Below are 23847 nucleotides of genomic sequence, written 5' to 3' on the forward strand. Positions count from 1 at the left end.
GTATGCCTTTGAAAATAAACGCAAAAATACTGCAGTAAGTTTGTTAGAATACAGGTGTTACCTCAGCCAAGACATTGATATAATTTAGGTCCAAGAAGTCATGTTCTACAGACATTGGAACATTGATACAGTTTAGGCCCATGTCCTGTTCTACAGACATTGGAACATTGATATAATTTAGGCCCATGTCCTGTTCTTCAGACATTGGAACATTGATATAATTTAGGCCCAAGTACTGTCCTTGTACAGAACTTAACACAGATTCAAAGAGGACAACTTTTGTTTAGATCTTCCTTGGACTGAAAATAAACACCATATACTGTATACACTCACTTATAAGTCAGCTCAAACTGCAAACAGCAAAGATCCTGATCTGCCATGCCATTAATGCACATGCAGATCAGTGTCTGTGTTGTTTGTTCTACTGATTAATCCTAACAAACTGTTCAGACGCAGATCTGCTGGCACATAATGCAACAGCAAATCTGGGTCGGAGACATTTGCTGTTGGACTGATAGTCAATTTTTTTAACAACATACTCTTATATTTTCATCTCACTTCCAACAATTCTTTAATGAACTTTGGCACACTGTGGGATTTCTTTATTGAACTTGGGCACACAGTGGGATTTCTTTAATGAACTTGGGCACACTGTGGGATTAATTTAATGAACTTAGGCAGACTGTGGGATTAATTTAATTAAGAAAATCAGTGAATGCCCAGAATTGGTCTGATGTTCAATACCATGATAAAAAAAGAAGTGTCCAACGGAGGGATCACTCTGAGTCATACCCACTGTCTTTACAGATAAATCAGTGGTATTAATAATGGTTACAGAAATCTGTGGCTCTACCAGAACTTTGTGATGCTTGAATGAACTCTTTTTTTCTAAAAAGTCTATTGTTCCTTTTTAGACTTTTACTAGGGTCATCATGACCATCATGTGGCACTAAAAGAGCCATCTTAAGTATTGATTGTGGTTCTGTCATCACCATGACTGAAATAGATGTTTCCCAATAGTAGTTTCCTGGTTTGGAGAGCTTGCAAGATTAAATACAATTAATATATTGAAATTCAATGGAATAGTCAATTAAATGGCAGAAGGAGAATTGATTGTTGATAAAGTGTTGAAATGTGATAGTTGTTCCAATACTTTGTTCTAATTGGCAATTAATCATGTTTCAGTAATTGAACAAAAACAATAATTTCTGCAATGGCTAAAAATGGATATTAATTATATTATTTATTTAAAGATTATTTTTCATTTTACTATGAAGATGACTCTGTTGGTAACCAGGTAGTTTATGTGCATTCTATCAATAGTTTTGCTTGTGAATCAAAAACCTGAAAAATAACTGACAAAGTCAAATTATTCTGTGCATATTATAACACAGCACTTGCTATCAAATCTAGATTGTAAGTGCATGCACGATATTAAAAAGCAAAAAATAAGCACATTTAAAGTATTTTTGTAGCAACTAGCATATGTTAGTGCAAAGGAAAAACTAAGTCATCAAAAAATGGCTGTGTCCTTTATTAAGTGACTACTTAGTTCTGTTTATGCCTTTTCCCAAATTAATATTTCATTTTTTAATCAGTCATCTGATTGCATAATTGTGTCAATTTTCTGTTTGATAAGCCCAGACTTTAAACATATATGATAATTATGCAGATTTTGCAGTGTGCTGATAAAATTAGCTTTTTAAAAATGAGTTTTAAAAAAATCTTGATTAATGTTAGATTTTAAACTTAAAACTTTGAGATATGGCTCAAATTGCAAATTTTGTACAAAAAAACTAAAGAACATTGATATCAAGAAAAACCTTATATATCAAGTATCTTTAGAGCACTCAATTTACAGATATGGAGTACTTTTTGGCACTCAAATTACAGATATGGAGTACTTTAGGGCACTCAAATTACAGACATGGAGCACTTTAGGCAACTCAATTTACAGATATGGAGTACTTTAGGGCACTCAAATTACATATATGGAGTACCTTAGGGCACTCAAATTACAGATATAGAGAACTTTAGGGTACTTAAATTACAGATATGGAGTACTTTAGGGCACTCAATGTACAGATATGGAGTACTTTATGGCACTCAAATTACAGATATGGAGTACCTTAGGCAACTCAATTTACAGATATGGAATACTTTAGAGCACTCAAATTACATATATGGAATACTTTAGGGCACTCAAATTGCAGATATGGAGTACTTTAGGGCACTCAATTTACATATATGGAGTACTTTAGGGCACTCAAATTACAGATATAGACTACTTTAGGCAATTCAATTTACAGATATGGAGTACTTTAGGGCACTAAAATTACAGATATGGAGTACTTTAGGCAACTCAGTTTACAAATATGGACTACTTTAGGGCACTCATATGGCAGATATAAGTATTTTATGGGACTCACATTACAGATATGGAATAATTTAGGGCACTCATATGGCAGATGTAAGTATTTTAGGGCACTCACTGTACAGATATAAGTATTTTAGGACACTCAATTCTCCTTCTGCCATTTAATTAACTATTCCATTGAATTTCAATATATTAATTGTATTTAATCTTATTTACAGATATGGAGTAATTTAGGGCACTCAAATTACAGATATGGAGTAAATTTAAGGCACTCAAATTACAAATATGGAGTAAATTTAAGGCACTCAATTTACAGATATGGAGTAATTTAAGGCACACAATTTATAGATACTGAGTATTTTGGGGCACAGAAGCTAAGTATTTTCAATTTACAGATAAGATAAAGGATATTTGAGGGCACTCAGTTTGCATGTACAAAGTATTTTAGGGCACACAATTGATAGATTCACTGAGAAAGTTTGCATTTTACTGCCTGCATAATCATTAAGCCAATAAAAAATGTTAGAGTTAGTTGCTAGATCAGTGAGACAATACATGGTAGTTGCTAGATCAGTGAGACAATACATGGTATTGCTAGATCAGTGAGACAATACATGGTAGTTGCTAGATCAGTGGGATAATACATAGTAGTTCCTAGATCAGTGAGACAAAATACATCATTGCTAGTTCAGTGAGACAATATGTCATTGCTAGATCAGTGAGACAATGCGTATAAATTGCTACATAAGTGAGAAAATAGATAGTAGGTGCTAGATCAGTGAGACCATACACTGTAGTTGCTGGATCAGTGAGACAATACACTGTAATTGCTGGATCAGTGAGACAATACATAGTAGTTGCTGGATCAGTGAAACAATATGTAGCATTAGCTAGATCAGCGAGACAGTACATAGTAGTAGCTAGATCATTGAGACAATACATAGTAGTTGCTAGATCAGTGAGACAATACATAGTTGCTAGATCATTGAGACAATACATAGTTGCTAGATCACTGAGACAATACATGTTTGAAAGGTGGTAATGAAGCTTGAAAATCAATTAGGCACTGCATGAGCTGCCCTAGCCAAAGGCCTTTCTGTACATTGTCTAATCAATTGTCATGCTTCATGACTTTATCAATCCTGTATAAATATGACGTTGAATTCTCATAATTATAGCTATTTATAACAACTAGTAATGAATCTGAAGAAATAACAGAACTTTATTTTAATCACTGTTGACAAATATTGTCAAAGCACTCAAGAAGAGTACATAAAAAACAAAAGCAGTTCTTTTTAGATGTATGAACTAATAATGTCTAGGTTTTTAAAAAAATACCTGTTGGATTTTTAACCACTCTAAAGGTCTGTTACCAATTATAAATTTGTAATATTAAAGTACAGTATATGAAACATTTGATTTGCCTTTGCAAGATTACTCAAAATATAACTTTTGATTGGCCTGTGTCTGCAATATTACTCAAAATATAACTTTTGATTGGCCTGTGTCTGCAATATTACTCAAAATATAACTTTTGATTGGCCTTTGTTTGTAATATTATTCAAAATCTAAGTTTATGTAGATTTGTATAAAGCCTCACTTCTTTACAGGCTTCTGTCATTCTCCATATTTTCTCATACATAAAGGACCACCATCTGCAAATGGTGTTGATGTATTAGATCCAGATCTGTTCTGGCATAATGTGCCAGCAGAGTAGAGTCTACAGGTTCACATGAATGAAAGTTCATTTGAATTAATAAGGACAACCCAAAGTTTTACCTAGATCTGCTGGCACATTATGTAGTTATTAATCTGGGTCTTTGTATGTATTCGTTTATATATACTTGCCTATAATTTGAGTCAAATTTCAAAATTGCATACAACAAAGATCCTGATCTAGCATAGCATAATGCACCTGCAGATCAGGGTCTGTGTTGTTGATTCTACTGATTACTTCTAACAAACTGCATAGACCCAGATCTGCTGGAACATTATGTGATGGCAGATCTGGGTCTGCGCAGTTTGCATTTAGATTCATCTTATAAGCGAGTACATACGGTATTACTGTATTTCCAATATCATTTCTCAAGGATTCAGTTAGGGTTGCAGGTTTCCTGAGAGCCACTGTATGACTTCTTGAAGCCTTGGAAAATATTCAGGGTGTCACATGCAAGCATTATCTGTACTAGATATAATTTGTTTTAGCGTGAAGTTCATGTTTCTTCACTGCATGATGATTATTCATTACATTGTAAATGGCAAGTGTGTAGATTTATAAATAATTTAAATTTGGTTAGATCATTTTGATACATGTAGAAAATCAATTGTTCATACCTGTGGTAGTTTGTGCTTCTCTTCCCTATTGATTTGTCAGGTGAGAGATGGGACATATTGATAGCAATGCATGCTTTTCCCTGAGTATGCAGAAACTTAGGATGTTTTATAATTCATCACTGTCTAGAAAAGACTGACCTAGCATAACTATTACAAAGTGATAAAACAGTTCAGTTCAGACAGGAATGTGGATGTAATAACGATGCATTTGGATGCCATCAATTTCATGTATATTTCATTCTGAACTTTATAAAAAGCAATCAAATTTGAATCATCTAATCCTTTCCACTTATAATCTGTTTTGATTTGATAAACAAAATGAGAACTATTTTATTTACTATAATTATAATCTTTATTTTGAATTAAAGAAATGTCATTCTTTTTTTCAGGATACAGAATCAGATTAGAGAACTGCCATCCACATGACCTCCAGATGACCTTGTTATCTTCTGACATTGTCATGTGTTTTGACCTTTGATAATTTTTGTAATATACTAATATCAGTATTTAATGTTTATATACTTAGATTTTGTCGACAATCAAGATACTCATATTTCATCTTGTAATTATAGATATAATTAATTGTAATTATTATGGTAATTCAATTATTCTTTTACTTATGCAAGTATTTATCTTCAGTACTTGTACAAGATCTGTATTTTTGTATTTGGTTATGTTGCAAGAAACATAAAAACATGCCTGGAGTATAATTTTAGGCAGTGCTTGTAAGAAGTATAGATATTTTTGGAGTATTCCTGATGTGCTGCAGTAATCTACATTTTATAAAGATTGTCTTTCATCATTCAACTAAGTGGGTAACAATTTCTTTGTCACATACTTGTGTGGACGTGTATGCACTACAAATATACAAGCCTTATTTATATACCATTAGTCTACGATAGGGTGTAATGATTTTTACCAAGAAAAATGCTAACTTATTGTTTGAAGAAAAGATACAAAACATAACTTTAATGCAAAAAAATGTGTAATTATCTGAAAAATGACCAAAAACAGCTGGTACGAATTGGAGAATATTGTAGAGGTCTTTCATAAAATATAGGGTGTATATCCTATAATTTATGCAAAATCATGTTCTCAACTTCAGAGACATGCACCTAGCAAAATTGCACTATTGATTTTGTACAGGTTAACAATTACAAAATCATTTGGTACCAACTGGTTGATTACTTGTGCTTTTTGTGTTGTTGTTTAACACGGGTTTGATTTTTCAATGACAGACAATAGTTAATTGTGTAAAAGGTCTATATGAACTCTTTCACCCCACCTTTCTACCGTACCTTGTTATGTCTCCACAGAAACTCACCACATATGATAAACAGTTAAATACACTTTTGTACTTTTATACATAGGTGAACAATAGGTGAGTACATGTCAGGTCAGAATCTGTAACTGGCAAATTAGGGAGGTTTTTATGATTTTTGTTATTTTAATTAATTGAGGAACAAAGTAATTGAAGAATAGACAAATAGCCAGATGACTCAAACTTGTTTTTAAACTGTTTTGATTGAACATCAGTGTTAAAGTGTAGGAGAATTTTAATCAATTTTCATTCTTGTTTTATTTAACATGAGTGATTTAATATAAAAAAATAATTGCTGTCAAATTTGGATAATAATGCAGTTTATTTTTAAACAATTAAGAGTAGCATATGCTAAGGAGTTAATAACAAAATGTATCATGATACAAATATTTTAAAAGCTTGAATATTTATCTTTTTTTTACTAAACAAGCTATAGAAGTTTTATGATAGGAAAGATCTAAAAATAATTGGCATAGTCAGATTATGTCAAAAATATGAGTTTAATACTTAATTAGAACAGAATAATGATATGAAGAACAAATTTTATTTTGTAGATGTTTTTTCTGTTTACATGTTTTCATTATATTTGTATTAAAACACAGGAAGACCAGGTACATTTATTTCCCATACATTCTTATATTCATATGTGCACATATTATCAAGATTTTAATGATATATATTTAATTTGATAGTGTATTGATTCTTTGTTTATGTAACAGCCTTTTTTATTCTACCGAGCAAGAGTTAGCCAGGTTTTTTGACAGATTCAACATTTTTAAAAACAGGCGGCTTGTGTGGCAGTCTTCCCCCACTGAACAGGGAAAAAGGAGATGAAACAATGTTAAAAGCTACAGTTTGAACTTTAATAAGAAAATGTCAAGGTCACAAGCTGCTGATACATGTATATATGTTGTAAAATGTTGGGTTTTTTTTACCACTGTCCCTATTCACTAATCTGTCACAGGAACATATATGTGCCCTAGTAGCTGGATTCTGAATCAACAACTACTTTTAATGACAGAAAGTTAATAAATGAGCATGTCTTTAGTCAACATTCTGCCACATTTTTTGCCACATTGGTTCAAGGCGAGCTATTGTGGTTCAGTGGTTTGTACTTGAAGCGTTTGGCTTTGAGACCTGCCCTGACCAGGCTCAGTGTATCCATGGGTAAGGTACCTTTCTGTAACTGCAGTATAACCAAAAATGTATTGATATGCCATAAAACACCATGCAACCAAAATTTGTTGTTAGTTTTTGTAACAAAATAAACAACAATAAAAGTGCACCAGATGTGATAATATGTTGACCAAATACATTCAAGATGTTGCTAATAAAATATCATGCTGTGGTGTCAGACAAGTTAAGTGGAAGCATTGTTACATGATAATGGGTAAAATGTGAAACCACTGGCAGTGTCTGATTGAACCTCCAGGTGATATCAGTTTCTCAAGTTTGAATGAGATCAATTTGTGGGTTTCGTTTAAGATTTGAACATCATGTTATACTAGAATCATGAAGTCACAAAGCTTGTAATCAATAGCACTGTGAATATGCATGGTGAAGGCTGTTCATGAATAGTGTCTAACCAGTTTTCAATCTTCATGATTTCACAAATGCTGTAAAATACAAAGTTGAGTATTAAGTGAAGCAAAGGAATCTTGAATTTTCTAGCTTTATTATTGTATAAAATATGAAGTTCAGTTCTTATTGTTATAAAAATATGTATTCAGATAGTAAAAAATCTCAAGAAATAACAACATTATTGTTTTTAACCATTGTTTAGACATAAACTCATGAGAATGACAGAATAATACATTAGTTGTTCCTTTTTGTTGTTATGGGCTTATAACTTTTAGTTTTCGTATCACATAATATTAACCAATCTAAATGCTTGTTTCAAAGGCCTTTATAAAAATGTTAATTATAATCTAATAAATAAAATTTTACATATGTATTCATTTCGTATATAAAACATGCTGAAATGCTTATAAAAAATTCTAAGGCTGGAAAAGCGAAAAATTATTAAACTTTTATTATTTTACATGAACACTAATATAATAACCATTATATTTTCAAATTAAAGATGACATACTAATATCATATAGATGACATACTAATATCATATAGATGACATACTAATATCATATAGATGACATACTAATATCATATAGATGACATACTAATATCATATAGATGACATACTAATATCATATAGATGACATACTAATATCATATAGCAATGCTTTCTATGGAAGCAGATCTGGATTTAAGTATTAAAATTATTGCATGATTTTGAAGGTAAGTATGTTTTAGGTAAATATCCCAATCAACCATAGTATCATGTGCTAACAATCTGGATTTACTTATTTATAAGGATTCCAAACCATTATTATTATTAGTATCAATGGATAATTAATTTATTTCAGTTCAGATATGCAGTTAAGATTGTGTGGATACGAATTTTTTTAAGGATTTAGAACATACCTTCTTCTCATCAAATATCAGAATGTATGTTACATGTAAGACTTGAATGTCTTCTTTACTGTCTCACATGTAACATATATTTTGATATTTTTCTTCACATTACAGCCATTGTGTTGATTTGCACCAGTTTAGTCATTGTATATTTTCTTCCCATTCCATCCACTGTGTTGATTTATACCAGTTATTTGTGGTATTTTTTTCTTTATATTCCATTCACCATTTTGATTTGTACCAGTTATTTGTGGTATTTTTTAATTTATATTCCATCCACTATGTTGATTTGTACCAGTTCATTGTATTTTTTCTTCACATTCCGTCCACTTTGTTGATTTGTACCAGTTATTTGTGGTATTTTTTCTTTATATTCCATCCATATTTTACATGTTTATTCTTTGTATTTTTTGTTTTTGAATCAGAAGCCTTAAGAAATCATATTTCAATATAAATGTTTCATATATCATGGTTCCTACTTACGAAAAATATCTGACACTGTGTTTCACCTTTTTGGTTTTATGTGGGATAAATAGACAAACCATTCATTTAATTATGTACATGCAGTACTCCCTCACTGTAAGACAGCATTATAACGAGGGAGTACTGTATCATGTACTTCATTTTAAGGTAGTCAAACTATACGGTGGTATAGTCTATAACTCCCAGGGACAGCATTAAAATGAGGGAGTACTGTATCATGTACTTTATGATAAAGTGGTCAAGCTATATGGTGTTATACTTTATAAATCCTATAAACAGCATCATAATGAGGGAATGCTATATCATGTATTTCATTATAAGGTGGTCTCACTATAAAGTGTTACTTCATTATAATGTAGCTCACTATAATGCAGGATACTTCCATTAATGGTGTTATAATAAGGTAGTACAGTGTCATTAACCTCATTATAAGGTAGTATACTATCAGATGGTATACTTTATTGCTCTCATGGACGGGGTTATAATGAAGTGGTACTGTGATTGTTGTGTAATACCCATAAATGATGTACCAGCAGTTAGGAGTCATCTTAATTCCAAACCTTTCTCATGGGAATAAATATTAACTTTGAAAATCCTAAGAATTATTGTCACCAGTTTGCAATTTTTATGTGTGTGCAATCAGTCATGATGATAAAAAAGCATAAATTTCTCCTGAGAGTTTAATGTTATTGTTTTTAGGCTCCATCATAGACCTTTCCTTTGCATTTTGATTAGTAAATCTTTCTCCAAAATTGAAAATCTGACTCAGAATGTACAAAAACAGCCTTGTGATTGGTCAGCATGTTTTCCAGTATTTTTTGGGGTCTGATGAAGTTGCATGATGGGAGCCAGATATTAACTGAATCAGAATTTCTCAAATATTTCCATAAATAACAGGAAAGACCTTGTAATTGCAACTTATTCCTGCAAACATATGGAATCTTTACAACCACAAAGTCATCTTCAGCATAACACTGGTGTGCATGGCTTTGGGGGCACTAAGTCCTTTTTTCCATTTCCAGCAGTTGTCATTACTTACACATTGAAACACTTACAGGTCTCAATATTAGTATCATTCTTGTTTGGGATCATATATATACATATATATATATATATATATATATATATATATATATATATATATATATATATATATATATATATATATATATATTAAGCTGGCATTGACTATATATTCTTTACTTGGTAGGTACCATGTTGTGACTCAGTAAAGGGAAGTCAGTATGGTTGTCTCAACCATTGTTTTTCTTTGTAAATTCAGTGCAGTATTTTTAGAGCAGCATTATAAAAAAATACAAATTAAATTGAAAATAGCAGAAAGAAGATTCAAATCATAATTGTCCAGAGGCTTACAACTGTTGGGTGATGTCATTATCACATGGATCTGTGGCATCTTGCCAAATTGCCAAAAGAGAAATAGAGATGAAATCAAAACAACTCAACTAAAAACCGTGTAATTATTAGAGAAAGTCTTGAATGATCATTATCTTCATTCAGTCTTGGTCACTCAGTAGCAAGCATGCCAGTCATGTTCACTCAGTGTCAGGTATACCACTCATGGTCACTCAATGGCAGGTATGTCAGTCTTGGTCATTCAGTGACAAGCATGCCAGCCTTGCAACATAAGGGTGCTGGTTTGAATTTTACCAGTGTATCAGCCCATATTGGCTACCATGGTGTATCATGTGACAGGCACTTTACACAAGTTGCCTTGGCACAAAATAACTTTCATTTATTGCCATACAGTAAACCACCAAAAAAAAGGAAACCATAACAATCAGTCTCACTGATAAATATTTGATACCAAAAATTGTTAACCAGATTGCTAATAAGCATCCAATGCAAATGAGTATTTGGAATTGGTCTATTTATAAAGCTGGCATTTGTCAAGTTGTCATGCATCTGTGGCCTTGTCATGACAATCTGTCTAAATCATGTGAAATGGTAAAATAGTTCTTTTATCATTTAAAAACAATTTTAATTTCATTAAAGCCTAAAATATGGAAACCATATAATTGGATGAAAGTTATATCTACAAACAGACCTAACTATATCTTATATTTTTTAAGAATTTAGCAAGTTCTTGATGATTTTGCATGCAAATTCAGTTTCTTAGCTCTGAAAGACAGGTTTTATTGTATATTGATTCTAAAAGACAGGTTTTATTGTATATTGGTTCTGAAAGACAGGTTTTATTGTATATTGATTCTAAAAGACGTGTTTTATTGTATATTGGTTCTGAAAGGCAGGTTTTATTGTATATTGGTTCTGAAAGACAGGTTTTATTGTATATTGATTCTAAAAGACAGGTTTTATTGTATGTTTATTCTAAAAGACAGGTTTTATTGTATATTGATTCTAAAAGACAGGTTTTATTGTATATTGGTTCTGAAAGACCGGTTTTATTGTATCTGAATGTATCAGATATAAATCGAAGATTTTTTTTTCTAATTATCCATGTTTGTTTTTTAAAAAGCATCATGGATATCATAAGTCCTTCCATCTGTCAGTCTTTTTATAACCACATCTCTTAATCTGCTAGATGGAAATTTCTAGTTATTTTGCTTGTGGGATAACCAACTGTAATAGGTGTGTCTTTCTTGGTACCCATCCTTGGGGTCCCTGAGAGGGGGCCAGATGTCAGATTTACACAAGTTGCAGTCTTTACTATTCTTGTGTCCAAAATTTTTTTAATGCAGTTTTTTCAGGAAGATTTAAATGAATTTGCTTAGTTAACCCTAGGATAGGGTGGGTTGCAGTACAAAGCATGGGGATTTGCACTTCCTTGTTATTGAAGTTCCTACCACAGCTGGACTGTGATATATTTTTGTACCAGTCCACCAAGCAATGTACGAATTGATGTAAGTAAAATATGTTAATATGGAATTATTGCCTTTCATACTTCCATTCTATATATGTGGTTTGATGACATTTTTCATCATTTGTTTAGAGAAAGAAGGTATTTATTACATACATAAGGGGCCTGGAATGTGAATAGCTATTGCCTGACATCTTTTCACTGAAAATGAATATGGCAGCCATATTGTGAAATTTAATGATGAAAAGAAAACATGAAAAGAATGTATTACAGCTGTGTAACAAAATAATAAAACATTCATACACTTAACCAGTAGTTATTAAATATACTGGAAAATGTTTCAGCTTGTGAATATGCTGTTGCTTCAGTGTTAGCGTTGTCCTTCAGTGCATCAACAGTTCATTGCGAGCTGTTAATTGATAACAATTACTTTTTCTTTCAAAAAGATATACGGTACTAAATGAATTTCATCCACCAAGTTGAGTCAAACAACAAGATCCTGATCTGCTGTAGCATAATGCTTATGCCAATCAGGGTCTATTATTTGGTCTACTGATTACTCCTAACAAATTGCACAGACCCAGATCTGCCAGTACATGATGCAGTTGCAGTTCTGGCAGTTGGACTCAAACATCTTTTGACCTTTTCTCACTGCTGTAATTGAATCTGAAAGGCCTGTCATTGGACCAAAGGTTCAGTGTCAAATGAGAAGTTATATTTTAGTATTTTCAAGAATTTATTCAACAGCAAGTATAGTTGTCATATTGATGAAACAATAATATAGGTCTGGTAGTTTATTTCAAAAATACAATTACATGGAGCCAAGCTATTTGAGGTGAATAAAAAAACAAAAAATTAGAAGAGATCTTTTTATAGATTCTTCACCAAAAAGAGCAAAACTGTAATTTACACAAAGCTTTATCACCAATTGGAGTGACTACAAACAAACATTTTTATCTCAAAATCTCTTTTGGTGCGCTCTACAGTTTCATATTTTGCATCGGGTTAGAATTTTAAAGAAAAAGAATTTCACCTGCTTTCCTCACTGGTTATACTGGCTATTTAAAAAAGATATAGTTTGAAGAACCTTTAATTTCCTTTATTTTGGTCTATGATTGATGGGTGTAATATGGGTTATGGAGTATACAGCTTGGCCTTACTCAAGATGTGCACCTTTCAAAAAAATGCTTGCTCCACTTGGTCATTTTCACTTCCTGAACTTCAGAGGTAAATTGTATAAAAAAGAGCTGATAACTTTTTTTACATTTTATATATTTGGTCATTCATTCATTGCACTTTCAGAAGCTGGTATTTTCTAGTCTGGCAAAATTCATTTTCCCTATTTTAATAGCTGCTATGGATAGTGTACTTTAGACTAATTCAGGCTGATTTTTTTAGCACAAGGGAGAAGTCATTTTTAGTTAGCAGTGTACTTAGATATGTTAACAATTTCCAAAAGTACAACATTCAAAAAAAATATCATCCACATTATATTAATGTAGCATACAGGTATGCCAACATTCTCTCCATTGTGCGTGTTTTAAATGCAAACAACTTCACCTTACATACATCACTCTCTCAAAAGTACATAATAACTGATGAGTGCCCACTTTATACAAAGATATTAGTCTGAACTTTGTATGAAGGTTCACTGCTTTGAAGAATATAAGGGTAAATAATCCATAGGTTCATTAACCCCAAGATATTTTTTAAAGGGTTCATTCAGATCAATTTGGGTCACAAAGGTTCACTAGCCTGAAAATATTTGTAAAATGTTTCATTTACAGCAATTTGGGCCTCGAAGGTTCATTAGCTGGAATATATTTGTAAAGGGTTCATTGACAGGGATTTGGGCACCAAAGGTTCATTGGCCTGAATATATTTGTAAAGGGGTTCATTCACAGAGATTTGGGTCCCAAAGGTTCATTAGCCCAAAGATAATTGTTAAAGGTTCATTCACAGGGATTTGGACTTAAACAATGATCATTGGGCAGAAGGTGTACTAGTCTGAAGTTTTATTTCTTTGGAGATGAGCGTCCATTACTCTTCTAAATACTCTTAACACTTTTCTTCTTGACTTTTCATCAAATACCTGTCATGTTGTGTCTGACTGGGATGATCAATTTGATATCTGCAACAATGTTCTTTTAAAAAATCTGTAATTATTTCAGTCCAGTCAGTAGCAAAACAGAAAACTAAATGTTGTTCTTGTTCTGAGTGACTTGTTTTGACTGAGTTGTTGTTGTGGGTTTAATGCCATCTTTCAGCATATGATAGACTATACATGGTGGCCAGTATAACTGGTGGAGGAAGAATCAAGGAAAACCCCAGTAAGAGTCATTGACCCACAGGAAACTACTGAAAAGCTTTCTCATATACCCACTCAAAGATAAACAGACACAGGCGGGATGGCAGTGATCGGTAAAGGCGGTTGCTTTAGACCATACAGGGCTCCTTGACCATGAGTGCTCTAGAAATGATGATAAACTAGAAGAATGGGTTTGTGAACATTATGGCTATTTTCTTTAGCACAGAAATGTAATGTGTATTAATGACAAAAGGACAGTGCCTTGGATCACTGGAAGTCACATTTTTAAGTTTATATTTACATTCATGTTTAATGTGTTTTTGGTATTTTATAAATAAAGAGGCAGGGACATGCCACGGTCCTCCCTCGTTATAGCTGATGTTTCAGTTAGCTGATCTAATCAAATTGATAATTTAGGTATTTAGGTAAACTTGTTTGCTTCTGGAATAGAAAACGATTATTTTAGACATTTTTTCTCATATTCTTTCTTCGATCTAGGTCATATGTTTTCTTTCACATCTTCATACCAAATTGGGGGTCTATTTTCCTTCACATTCATGCTCTTCCCACTTAAGCAGTATATTTGCAAGGTTTACAAGCTTGCTTGTATATGATAGTGTGTATGTATATTTAATCCTCTTTTTCTACAGCCTAACATTTTTATATGATAGTATATTTGTGTGTATGTATAAGTATAATATATGTAAATAACTCCTACAATTGTTGGGGGTTAGTAAGTATATGGAGACATCAAGCCCAATTGTGTGTTGGATAGTAATCAAAAAGTAGTTGGTTTAGTATATAACAAGTGGGTGTTTGGTAGTACTAAAAAGTGGATGTTGGATAGTAGGATATGTGGCCATAGCAATACAAAAGTGGGTATCTGATAGTGTATAAAAAGTAGGTGCATAATAGTATAGGAGATATACTAAATATTATGTTTGTCTGATTTACATAATATTTTTTTCTGATAATAGGTGTTGTTAGATACTATACAAGGTGATTTGGATAGTGATGTGTTGGATAGTATGTTTATGTAAATTAGTCCCTTCTTATACGTCATACCATTTTCTTCTGACAGTAGGTGTGGGGATTTTAGACAAATACACATAACGTTTTTTTTGTACAGCATATATGGGGTGTTGGATAGTACAGGTCGTGTGTCACATATTATATTTGTGTGATTTCATCCTTTTTTTACACCATATCCCATTATGCTAATGCATTTACATTTTAGACACTACATAGGACATTTTGGATAGTTTGTATCGGTTGAAGGATAGTATAAGTGGTGTGTTGGATAATATGTTTGTGAGACTTCACTTTTCATGTGGGGGCCCCGAGTGGTCGAGTGGTCTAAAGCGCTCTCCGTTATGGATCACTGCCATCTAACTTCTGTCTGCGCCGATTCGAGTCTCAGATTCCGCCAGTGTGGGTATGTGAGAAAGCTTGCCAGTAGCTTCTCGTGGGTCGGTGGTTCTTTCTGAGGTTTTCCTGGGTTCTTCCTCCACCATTAATACTGGCTGCCATGTATAGCCTATCGTGTGCTGAAAAATGGCGTTAAACCCCACAACAACAACTTTTCATGTGATAGTAGGTGAAAATTGTTAGAAACTACACAAGGCGGGGCCCCGAGTGGCCGAGTGGTCTAAAGCGCTCACTGTTCCCGATCACTGCCATCTCACCTCTGTCTGCGTGGGTTCGGCTAGCATGGGTACGTGGGAAAGCCTGCCAGTAGCTTCTCGTGGGTCGGTGGTTCTTACGTGGGTTTTCCAGGGTTATTCCTCCACCAGTTATACTGGCTGCCATGTATAGCCTATCTTGTTGCTGAAAAACAACAACAACAACACAAGACGTTTTGGATAGTGTGTTTGTGGTGTTGGATAGTAAATAACTAAATAATTGGATGGTAGATAACTACATATTTTGTAATAGATAACTACCCCCGTGTTAAATTCTCGAAGACCCAGATACCCTTGTAACCCTTTGAAGCCGTACACTTTCAACTCTTTTTTTTCCGCATGTTAAATAAGGTTTGGAAAGTAATTTTTAAAAAAGCAGGTGCTCGATGGTACTCAAAAGAAAATGTATGTTGGATAGTATATAAAATTTTAACATTACATTTCTTGTACATCCCATTCATTTTTCAACATGGAAACAACCTATAACAATCACAAAGGTAACATTACATTTTCTCCTGTCACAATATGTAGCGATTTAACTTCTAAGGGGAGTATGGGTTCAAGAATGACCAGTTACAATTTAATTAGTATCCTTAATATTTTATTTATTCATTTTTATATATAAAAATTTTTTAAATCATCGGGTAGAAATTAAAGCGGTCAAACAAATACAGAAACATTATCCCATAAAATAAAACTACGTTTATAAAGGGTCTCAAAATCATCAGGTGTCTGTATTAGTAACATTGATAATGGTACTGATTCAGACTATATTCTATTATATTAATTCCTGATTTTACTGCATGATCTTTTTGTTTTAGTTCTTCAGTTAATTATACATTTTTCATTTAGGCAACAAGCTCACCAGTCGGTTTCTAGGTTGATTTATCAGCATGTGCTAAGTTGATTTATCAGTATGTTCTAGGTTGATTTATCAGCATGTTCTAGGTTGATTTATCAGTGTGTTCTATGTTGATTTATCAGTATGTTCTAGGTTGATTTATCAGCATGTTCTAGGTTGATTCATTAGTATGTTCTATGTTGATTCATTAGTGTGTTCTCGGTTGATTTATCAGCATGTTCTAGGTTGATTTATCAGTGTGTTCTAGGTTGATTCATTAGTATGTGCTATGTTGATTTATCAGCATGTTCTAGGTTGATTTATCAGTGTGTTCTCGGTTGATTCATTAGTATGTTCTCGGTTGATTCATTAGTATGTTCTAGGTTGATTCGTTAGTATGTTCTCGGTTGATTCATTAGTATGTTCTAGGTTGATTCGTTAGTATGTTCTCGGTTGATTTCTCAGCATGTTCTCGGTTGATTCATTAGTATGTTGTAAGATGAATTAGTAACATGTTCTGGCCATATGTTTGACACTCATGATCTAGCCGTTATTATGCTGACGTGCCATTCAGCCTACCTACCTACCTACCTACCTACCCACATACCTACCTACCTACTTACCTACCTACCTACCTAAATACATACCTACATAACATACCTACCTACCTACCTACATTGATACATACATACATACAGACATACATACATACATACATACATACATACATAAGTTTTGAACCCGTAATAGTTGAATAAATATATATATAGTGGGTGGGAGGAATGTACATTTTAAGCCATCGTATATTTTTCTCAATCTTAGATCGTGATTTCTTCGCGTAGAAGACCATTATGAGTTCGTCACAACCTTTCCCTTTGAGAGTGAGTTGTAAATGTTGCATAGGTATGTATAATATTGTGGGTAATGTAACGTATCTTTTGTCACTATACTAATTTTACAAGATACAACGATTTCTCCTTAGAAATAGAAGAGAAAACCAGTCCGCCTTTTAGAGACTTTAAGAGTTACACGCGTACTTTTAAAGGGACATTAGTGTCTTGTCTATGTTGTAACTAGTTCCATGTAAAAGTCATTTGCTTTATATCTCATTGTACATGTTTATCATTCAATTAGCCTACATTTAAATTAATCTGCTAATTTAAACTAAAGCCATTCTGATCACCACGCAAAGATTTTATCATTCAAATCCTTTTCTTCAAAGAATGAATATCAGCAATACAAATATTAAATGTACAGTCAGAAGGAAACCTAGGCGTGACGCATCAGCTCCATTCGCAGTTTCCTCTTGGTTTATGCCACTAAAACACGTGTGCTCCTTAGTACTTCCAAGACTGAACTGTTGTAATTCACTTCTATCTGGCTCATCTTAGTATACAATAGAAACTTCCTTGCTATCGTCATTAGACTAAGAAGAACTGAGCACACACACACCCTAGCTTGCTCTGCAACTTCACTGGCTACCTGTTCGATCCAGAATCAAACACAAAATATGTTAACTATAATACATTTTGTTGACGCTACAATCCAATATATATATTCCGACACTTGCATTCTCATTGTTCTCGCTGTTGAAACAATGTCAAATGAACAACATTCTTTTACGTACCAGGGCCCAGTTACGTGGAACGAATTGCCCGTAGATCTTAGACACCACGATCTCATTCAAGAGTGATCTTACAACTCACCTATTTCAACTACAAGAAGAGACTTAAAGACTTAATAATGTTTACTTCCTGAACTATTGTCAACATGTTTACGTTTTGCAATGTCATCTTGTTTGTTTTTGTAATCTTGTATATTTGTATGTGTTATCTAATGTTGTAAACCGCTTAGAGCGTCTCTAGTTTAGACGTTGTACTAAGTCTACATTATTATTATTATTATTATTATTATTATAAGCTATTTTATGTGCCCTATGGACGAACTTTGCAGAGATTTCTGACACTAGGTAATGTTGTCAGGGAAAAAAAATCATACCCCCAGAATGACTGCACCCAATCTGTGGCTATAGCTCAATGATTCTGTTTATTTCAACATCACCTCTGTCTCCGTCATCCTCCATACGTCCTTCGACGCTGAAATTATGCTTACTATTTGGAAGCTAATCACTTAAGAGTACACGTTCACTTTCTAGTAATTATCAGTTGTCGACTTCATCAAAATAATCATCTTAGTGATAGCTGCAACGAAGCTGTCAAAAATAATCAAGAAAGTTCACAAAAGCAATTGATTATTTCTCTCCTAGTTTCGATTCCCACATATGGCGATGTTGGATGGTTATTTAATTAAATAATACTCCGATAAAATGAGCACCTTTTATTAGCCTCACGTGCACAGGTGCAGGCAGGCGAGTAATCAAATCCGTTTTAAATAGATTAATTTCAGTTTTTGATGAGCCGAGGTTGTATATATCCTGACAAATTGACCAAGATTTTTTTCTCTTGCTATTTTTGGTGGAAAATTGATTTGCTGTTTGATTAGATCATCTAAATGAATTAGATGGAGAAATCTGGTTTTAGATTTTCAGAACAAAGGGAATAGTTTGGCATTACATTTTATGATGGCGGATAGGCAACGTCTTTAAAATATGAAAGGCATTAATGCTAGTTTTATTTTTTGATTTAATGTTCACGACATCCATATATAATGACTGATTGGCATAGTTTGCATAGTCAGGATGCCATAATGCAGTCTGTGAAAATATATTTTGTTCAAATTAGTCCAGCAGCTGCTTTAAAGTCCAAGATATCCGGGGGGCCCCGAGTGGCCGAGTGGTCTAAAGCGCTCACCGTTATGGATCACTGCCATCTCACCTCTGCCTGTGTGAGTTCGAGTCTCGGATTCGGCCTATGTGGGCATGCGAGAAAGCTTGCCAGTAGCTTCTCGTGGGTCGGTGGTTCTTTCCGAGGTTTTCCCAGGTTCTTCCTCCACCATTATACTGTGCTGAAAAATGGCTTTAAACCGTACAACAACAACAACAACAAGATATTAGGACGCAGGAAATGCCGGACACAGGGTAACACATAAGCTCACTCGGCTTAATGGACAGATGAGCTGAAAATGACACGAAACTCCCATGAATTTACACAATCTTTTTCTGTAATTCCGTCAGCTCAACACAGTCTAATAAAAAAGCACATTAACAAATTTCAGTTTACGCTTGTTTCTCTTTTTGGGCTTCTTGTTGGTTTTGTTTTTAGCAGATACAATGCAAGCCAGAAATATGTTATCCCAGATAATCAAATTTAACTCCTGCTGTTTTTAGTAAGGAAGACAGAAAACGATAACGATATTAAACATTCTCAAAATCTAGGCTGCGGTATCCCGCGTTGGGATGTGATTCCATATATGTTATACCTACGCCGACATTAATGAGAGGCTCGTGTTGAAAAGCAAAGCAATATTTGACCCGTCTGCTATCTGCACAACGAGAAATCACACATGGAATGAAGCACATTTTTCCACACCAATTGTCCGTATTTCGTTCGTTTCCTTTTTTAGGCCTTTTGACACATGAAGATATTAACAACGTTTTAAAATGCGCCAGTTCGGTGGAAGTTGTTTTGGATACATACGTATTTAAAATGCTTGTAATCACCAACTCTCGACATTTTTTTACAACATTTAGCAGCATCGCTTGTTCATCGAAGAATTGGTTTGTCTGTAGATCATTTATAGAAAGAATAACATTCTTCTTATACTTTCGAATATTGACGGTATTTTGCTACCAAAATACTTTGCTTGAGGTACAAAACGTATAACAGAAATGCTAAAGAGGCCAATATATAGTTTGGATTCTTAATAGTAATGATGGTAGATATAGGTCCGTGCTCAGAAGTTGGGCTGGAGGTAAATGGTAAGTATATAGTTTTAGACACGTCCTTTTCGAAAAAAAAAATCAATAGTTAAATAAATCCAGAAGAGATTAGAGAAATACGAATATAAGTGTATGTTTTTCGTGAAACCTATGACAATGTATTTATTAAGGCTAGAAAATTCTCGTCCGGCATCCCTGGACAAGCTAAAAAAACATAGGGCAAGTAATTGTTTTGTCATTTGCCTAATGCTTTGCAAAGAATATAGAGGAAAATATAAAGACTTTTTATACGAACTCATTAGAATCTTGATACCGAGCGTGCAGATAATTTTCAGATTTTACTAGCCTTGTTCAGAATCTTTGGTTACAAAAGGACACGATTTCGCCACAGCCACCTGAGTCTTGTGCATTGCTGATGTCGATGGCTTTTACAAAATGAATAGAAGAAAGAACAGGACAATAACACAACTGTCTTTGATTTAATTGCTTGCTTAAGTTGGTTGCTCCTCCATTCTGTTACACAAAATTAAAATCAGATGAACAGTAGACTGACAGACACAGTTCTAATTGGCAAAGTTTTATGCTGGTATTAGTATTGTTGTCTTAGTGGCAAAATCGGCCCCACGTTTAAATGAATGGAGTGGTGTCGTTAATTGGTGATTCAGTTCGATCAATTAAGTTGTTCAGGTGACCTTTGTCTGGAAGAGAGATCTACATTCATCTCTTGTAAAGTCTTTCAAAGTGAACATGTGTACATTCTTTGCACGTACGTGAATTTGGACCGTAATAAAACAACGCACATTTTAGGGAAAATGAAGAAAACGATAGGTGGGGATGATGCAAGACAAATCTCATTTACCCTCATTCCGTCCCAAGGATAGAAAAAAAAATAATTCCTCTGGCATGACGTGTAAGGCGAGATCTTTGAAACATACTTTTAAATTAACTTGGACGAATACGGACAAATACAGAGTAAGGTTTTATTTATTTATTAAATGTAGATAAGTCTCTTCCTGATAAGGTAATAATAAAGCAAATCTTTTGTTAAAACACACGTGTCTACATCACAAAACATTCTCCACACTGTGTTACGTTATCTAGCGAGGGGAATGCATGCCAATAGATCCTTCACTAACGTCTCCATCAATCAGATGCTCGTGTCGAGAGGTAGGAATATGCCTGATTTATATGCTTTCAACAAAGCTAATGACCGCCCGTGAAAACAAGGGTCCAATACATCTTCATTAAAACAAAATTCGTCTTTCTAAACATTTCAAAACACAGTAAGGACATTAAGTAACACACTCTTTAAGAGAATAGGTATGTTCGTAAGCGCCAGCGTGGGTTGCGATATGCTTCTAAAAGACATGAAATAAAAAGCGTGGGTTGCGATATGCCTCTAAAAGACATGAAATAAAAAGCGTGGGTTGCAATGTGCCTCTAAAAGACATGAAATAAAAAGCGTGGGTTGCGATGTGCCTCTAAAAGACATGAAATAAAAAGCGTGGGTTGCAATGTGTCTCTAAAAGACATGAAATAAAAAGCGTGGGTTGCGATGTGCCTCTAAAAGACATGAAATAAAAAGCGTGGGTTGCGATGTGCCTCTAAAAGACATGAAATAAAAAGCGTGGGTTGCGATATGCCTCTAAAAGACATGAAATAAAAAGCGTGGGTTGCAATGTGCCTCTAAAAGACATGAAATAAAAAGCGTGGGTTGCGATGTGCCTCTAAAAGACATGAAATAAAAAGCGTGGGTTGCGATGTGCCTCTAAAAGACATGAAATAAAAAGCGTACAAAATAGAGTAATCATTATATCATATACACTGGAAACTATGTAATATGTTCAAACTAGTTCAGAACCTACAGTATATAAAGCATTTAACAACAATATATTCTGCTATATGATGTACATTATGAGACAACTAGATGTCAAATCATCGCAAGTACAATCACCCACTAGGAAGGTCTACGACTAAATTTCTTAACTATGATTGTTCGTGACATGTGTACGTCTATTATTATGGGTAATTACCCAAAATAAGAAATCTGATCAACAGTGGCATATATTAAGGATCTTCAAAATTACTTAATTTACATAAAAATTAAAGTCCTCAAAATTGGTCGTATCTATTTATGAGTATCGTTAAGCGGATATTAAATTAAATGCTAATCAAACGAGATACTATTTAAATATTACATTTATTCACGTTTTGGGGACACTTTCATGATGTACTTTATTGCAATAACAATTCTAAATTAAACTTTTTGCTCTTGAGTTTAGCTGCAACTCACTGAAGTTTAAAAAAAATTGCGTTGGAATGACGAGAATAGCTGGATATTCAAACTCGTCCAAACGATTCACCTGCATAGTGGGGATATTATCTGTTGCTAAGATAACATCTTGGACATATAAACAAAATAAGATTAAAACTGTAATGTTCTCCTAAAACAATGCAGAATCAATTACTGAGTGAAAAAAGAATCTTGCTTCTATTTAATTTTGTTAAACTTATTTTCGCTACGTTTGACCGCATCGTACGGAAAAGAACGCAATTAAGGTAAAACGGTTTATTTAAAACCTTTCTCAGGAATCAAAATGTCATTAAAAACAAATTATTTTAACAAAATTGTTCTCTAGTTTTACATATTGATATAATATATGGAAGTGACATACCTTGACAGAAATATATCCAATCCAATCCAAGGTAGCAGGTGAGCTATGCAGGCTGCTTGATTCTAGTACCTCTCAACCTTGGCTGGATGTATTGTCTTTGCCTAATGGTAAGTATTATGTATTATTATTACACGAGTTAACTGAGCAAAAAAGTGGCTGGGAGAATTTTTTATTTTTTATCTTTTTATTTGCTCGCAGCGAAACGTAGCAACATCTAAAAATGTGAGTCACACATAAACAAAATCTCCAGGATGCTGCAACATGTTTGTGTGTATTTAAGACTCAAGTTAGTATAATTCAACTCCAAAAGTAAACATATATAAATACACTAATATTAAAAATTAAATAACTTTAAGTATCAAAATGAGCAAGATTAAAATCCCTCGATAAAGACTCGTCCTTGTGCGCACTATACTTTAATCTACGGATGTGTGAAACGTATTCTAATTCAACGCGTAACGAATCAAGTGATAATTTCAGTTCTGAGTGTCCCCAAGTTAAGTTTGTAAAAAGACTCGTATTGCATCAATAGAACATTATCTCTATTTTTTTAAAATTACAAATAGGATAAGCTCTCAAACGATTCCTTTTGCTAACATTTTACTTTTCAGTATCAACCAACCATGGCCCTCCAAACCAGTATATACCAATCACCCATTTTTTTAAGACGGGTT

General features: G+C 33.5%; 1 protein-coding gene across 1 annotated transcript in view; it reads left to right on the plus strand.

Annotated features, from left to right (window-relative positions):
• Positions 1–12138, plus strand: part of LOC149787561 (uncharacterized) — a 215877-nt gene extending 203739 nt beyond the window's left edge. The window contains exon 48 of the mRNA XM_089973710.1: positions 5101–12138. Coding sequence (XP_089829836.1) covers positions 5101–5118 — 18 coding nt within the window. The 3' untranslated portion in view covers positions 5119–12138. The remainder of the gene's footprint in view (positions 1–5100) is intronic.
• Positions 12139–23847: the final 11709 nt, after the last annotated feature.

Source organism: Sinohyriopsis cumingii, chromosome 11 (genome assembly GCF_028554795.1).
Source record: "Sinohyriopsis cumingii isolate HCF-2022 chromosome 11, ASM2855479v2, whole genome shotgun sequence".
In the NCBI taxonomy this organism is placed as follows: Eukaryota; Metazoa; Mollusca; class Bivalvia; order Unionida; family Unionidae; genus Sinohyriopsis; species Sinohyriopsis cumingii.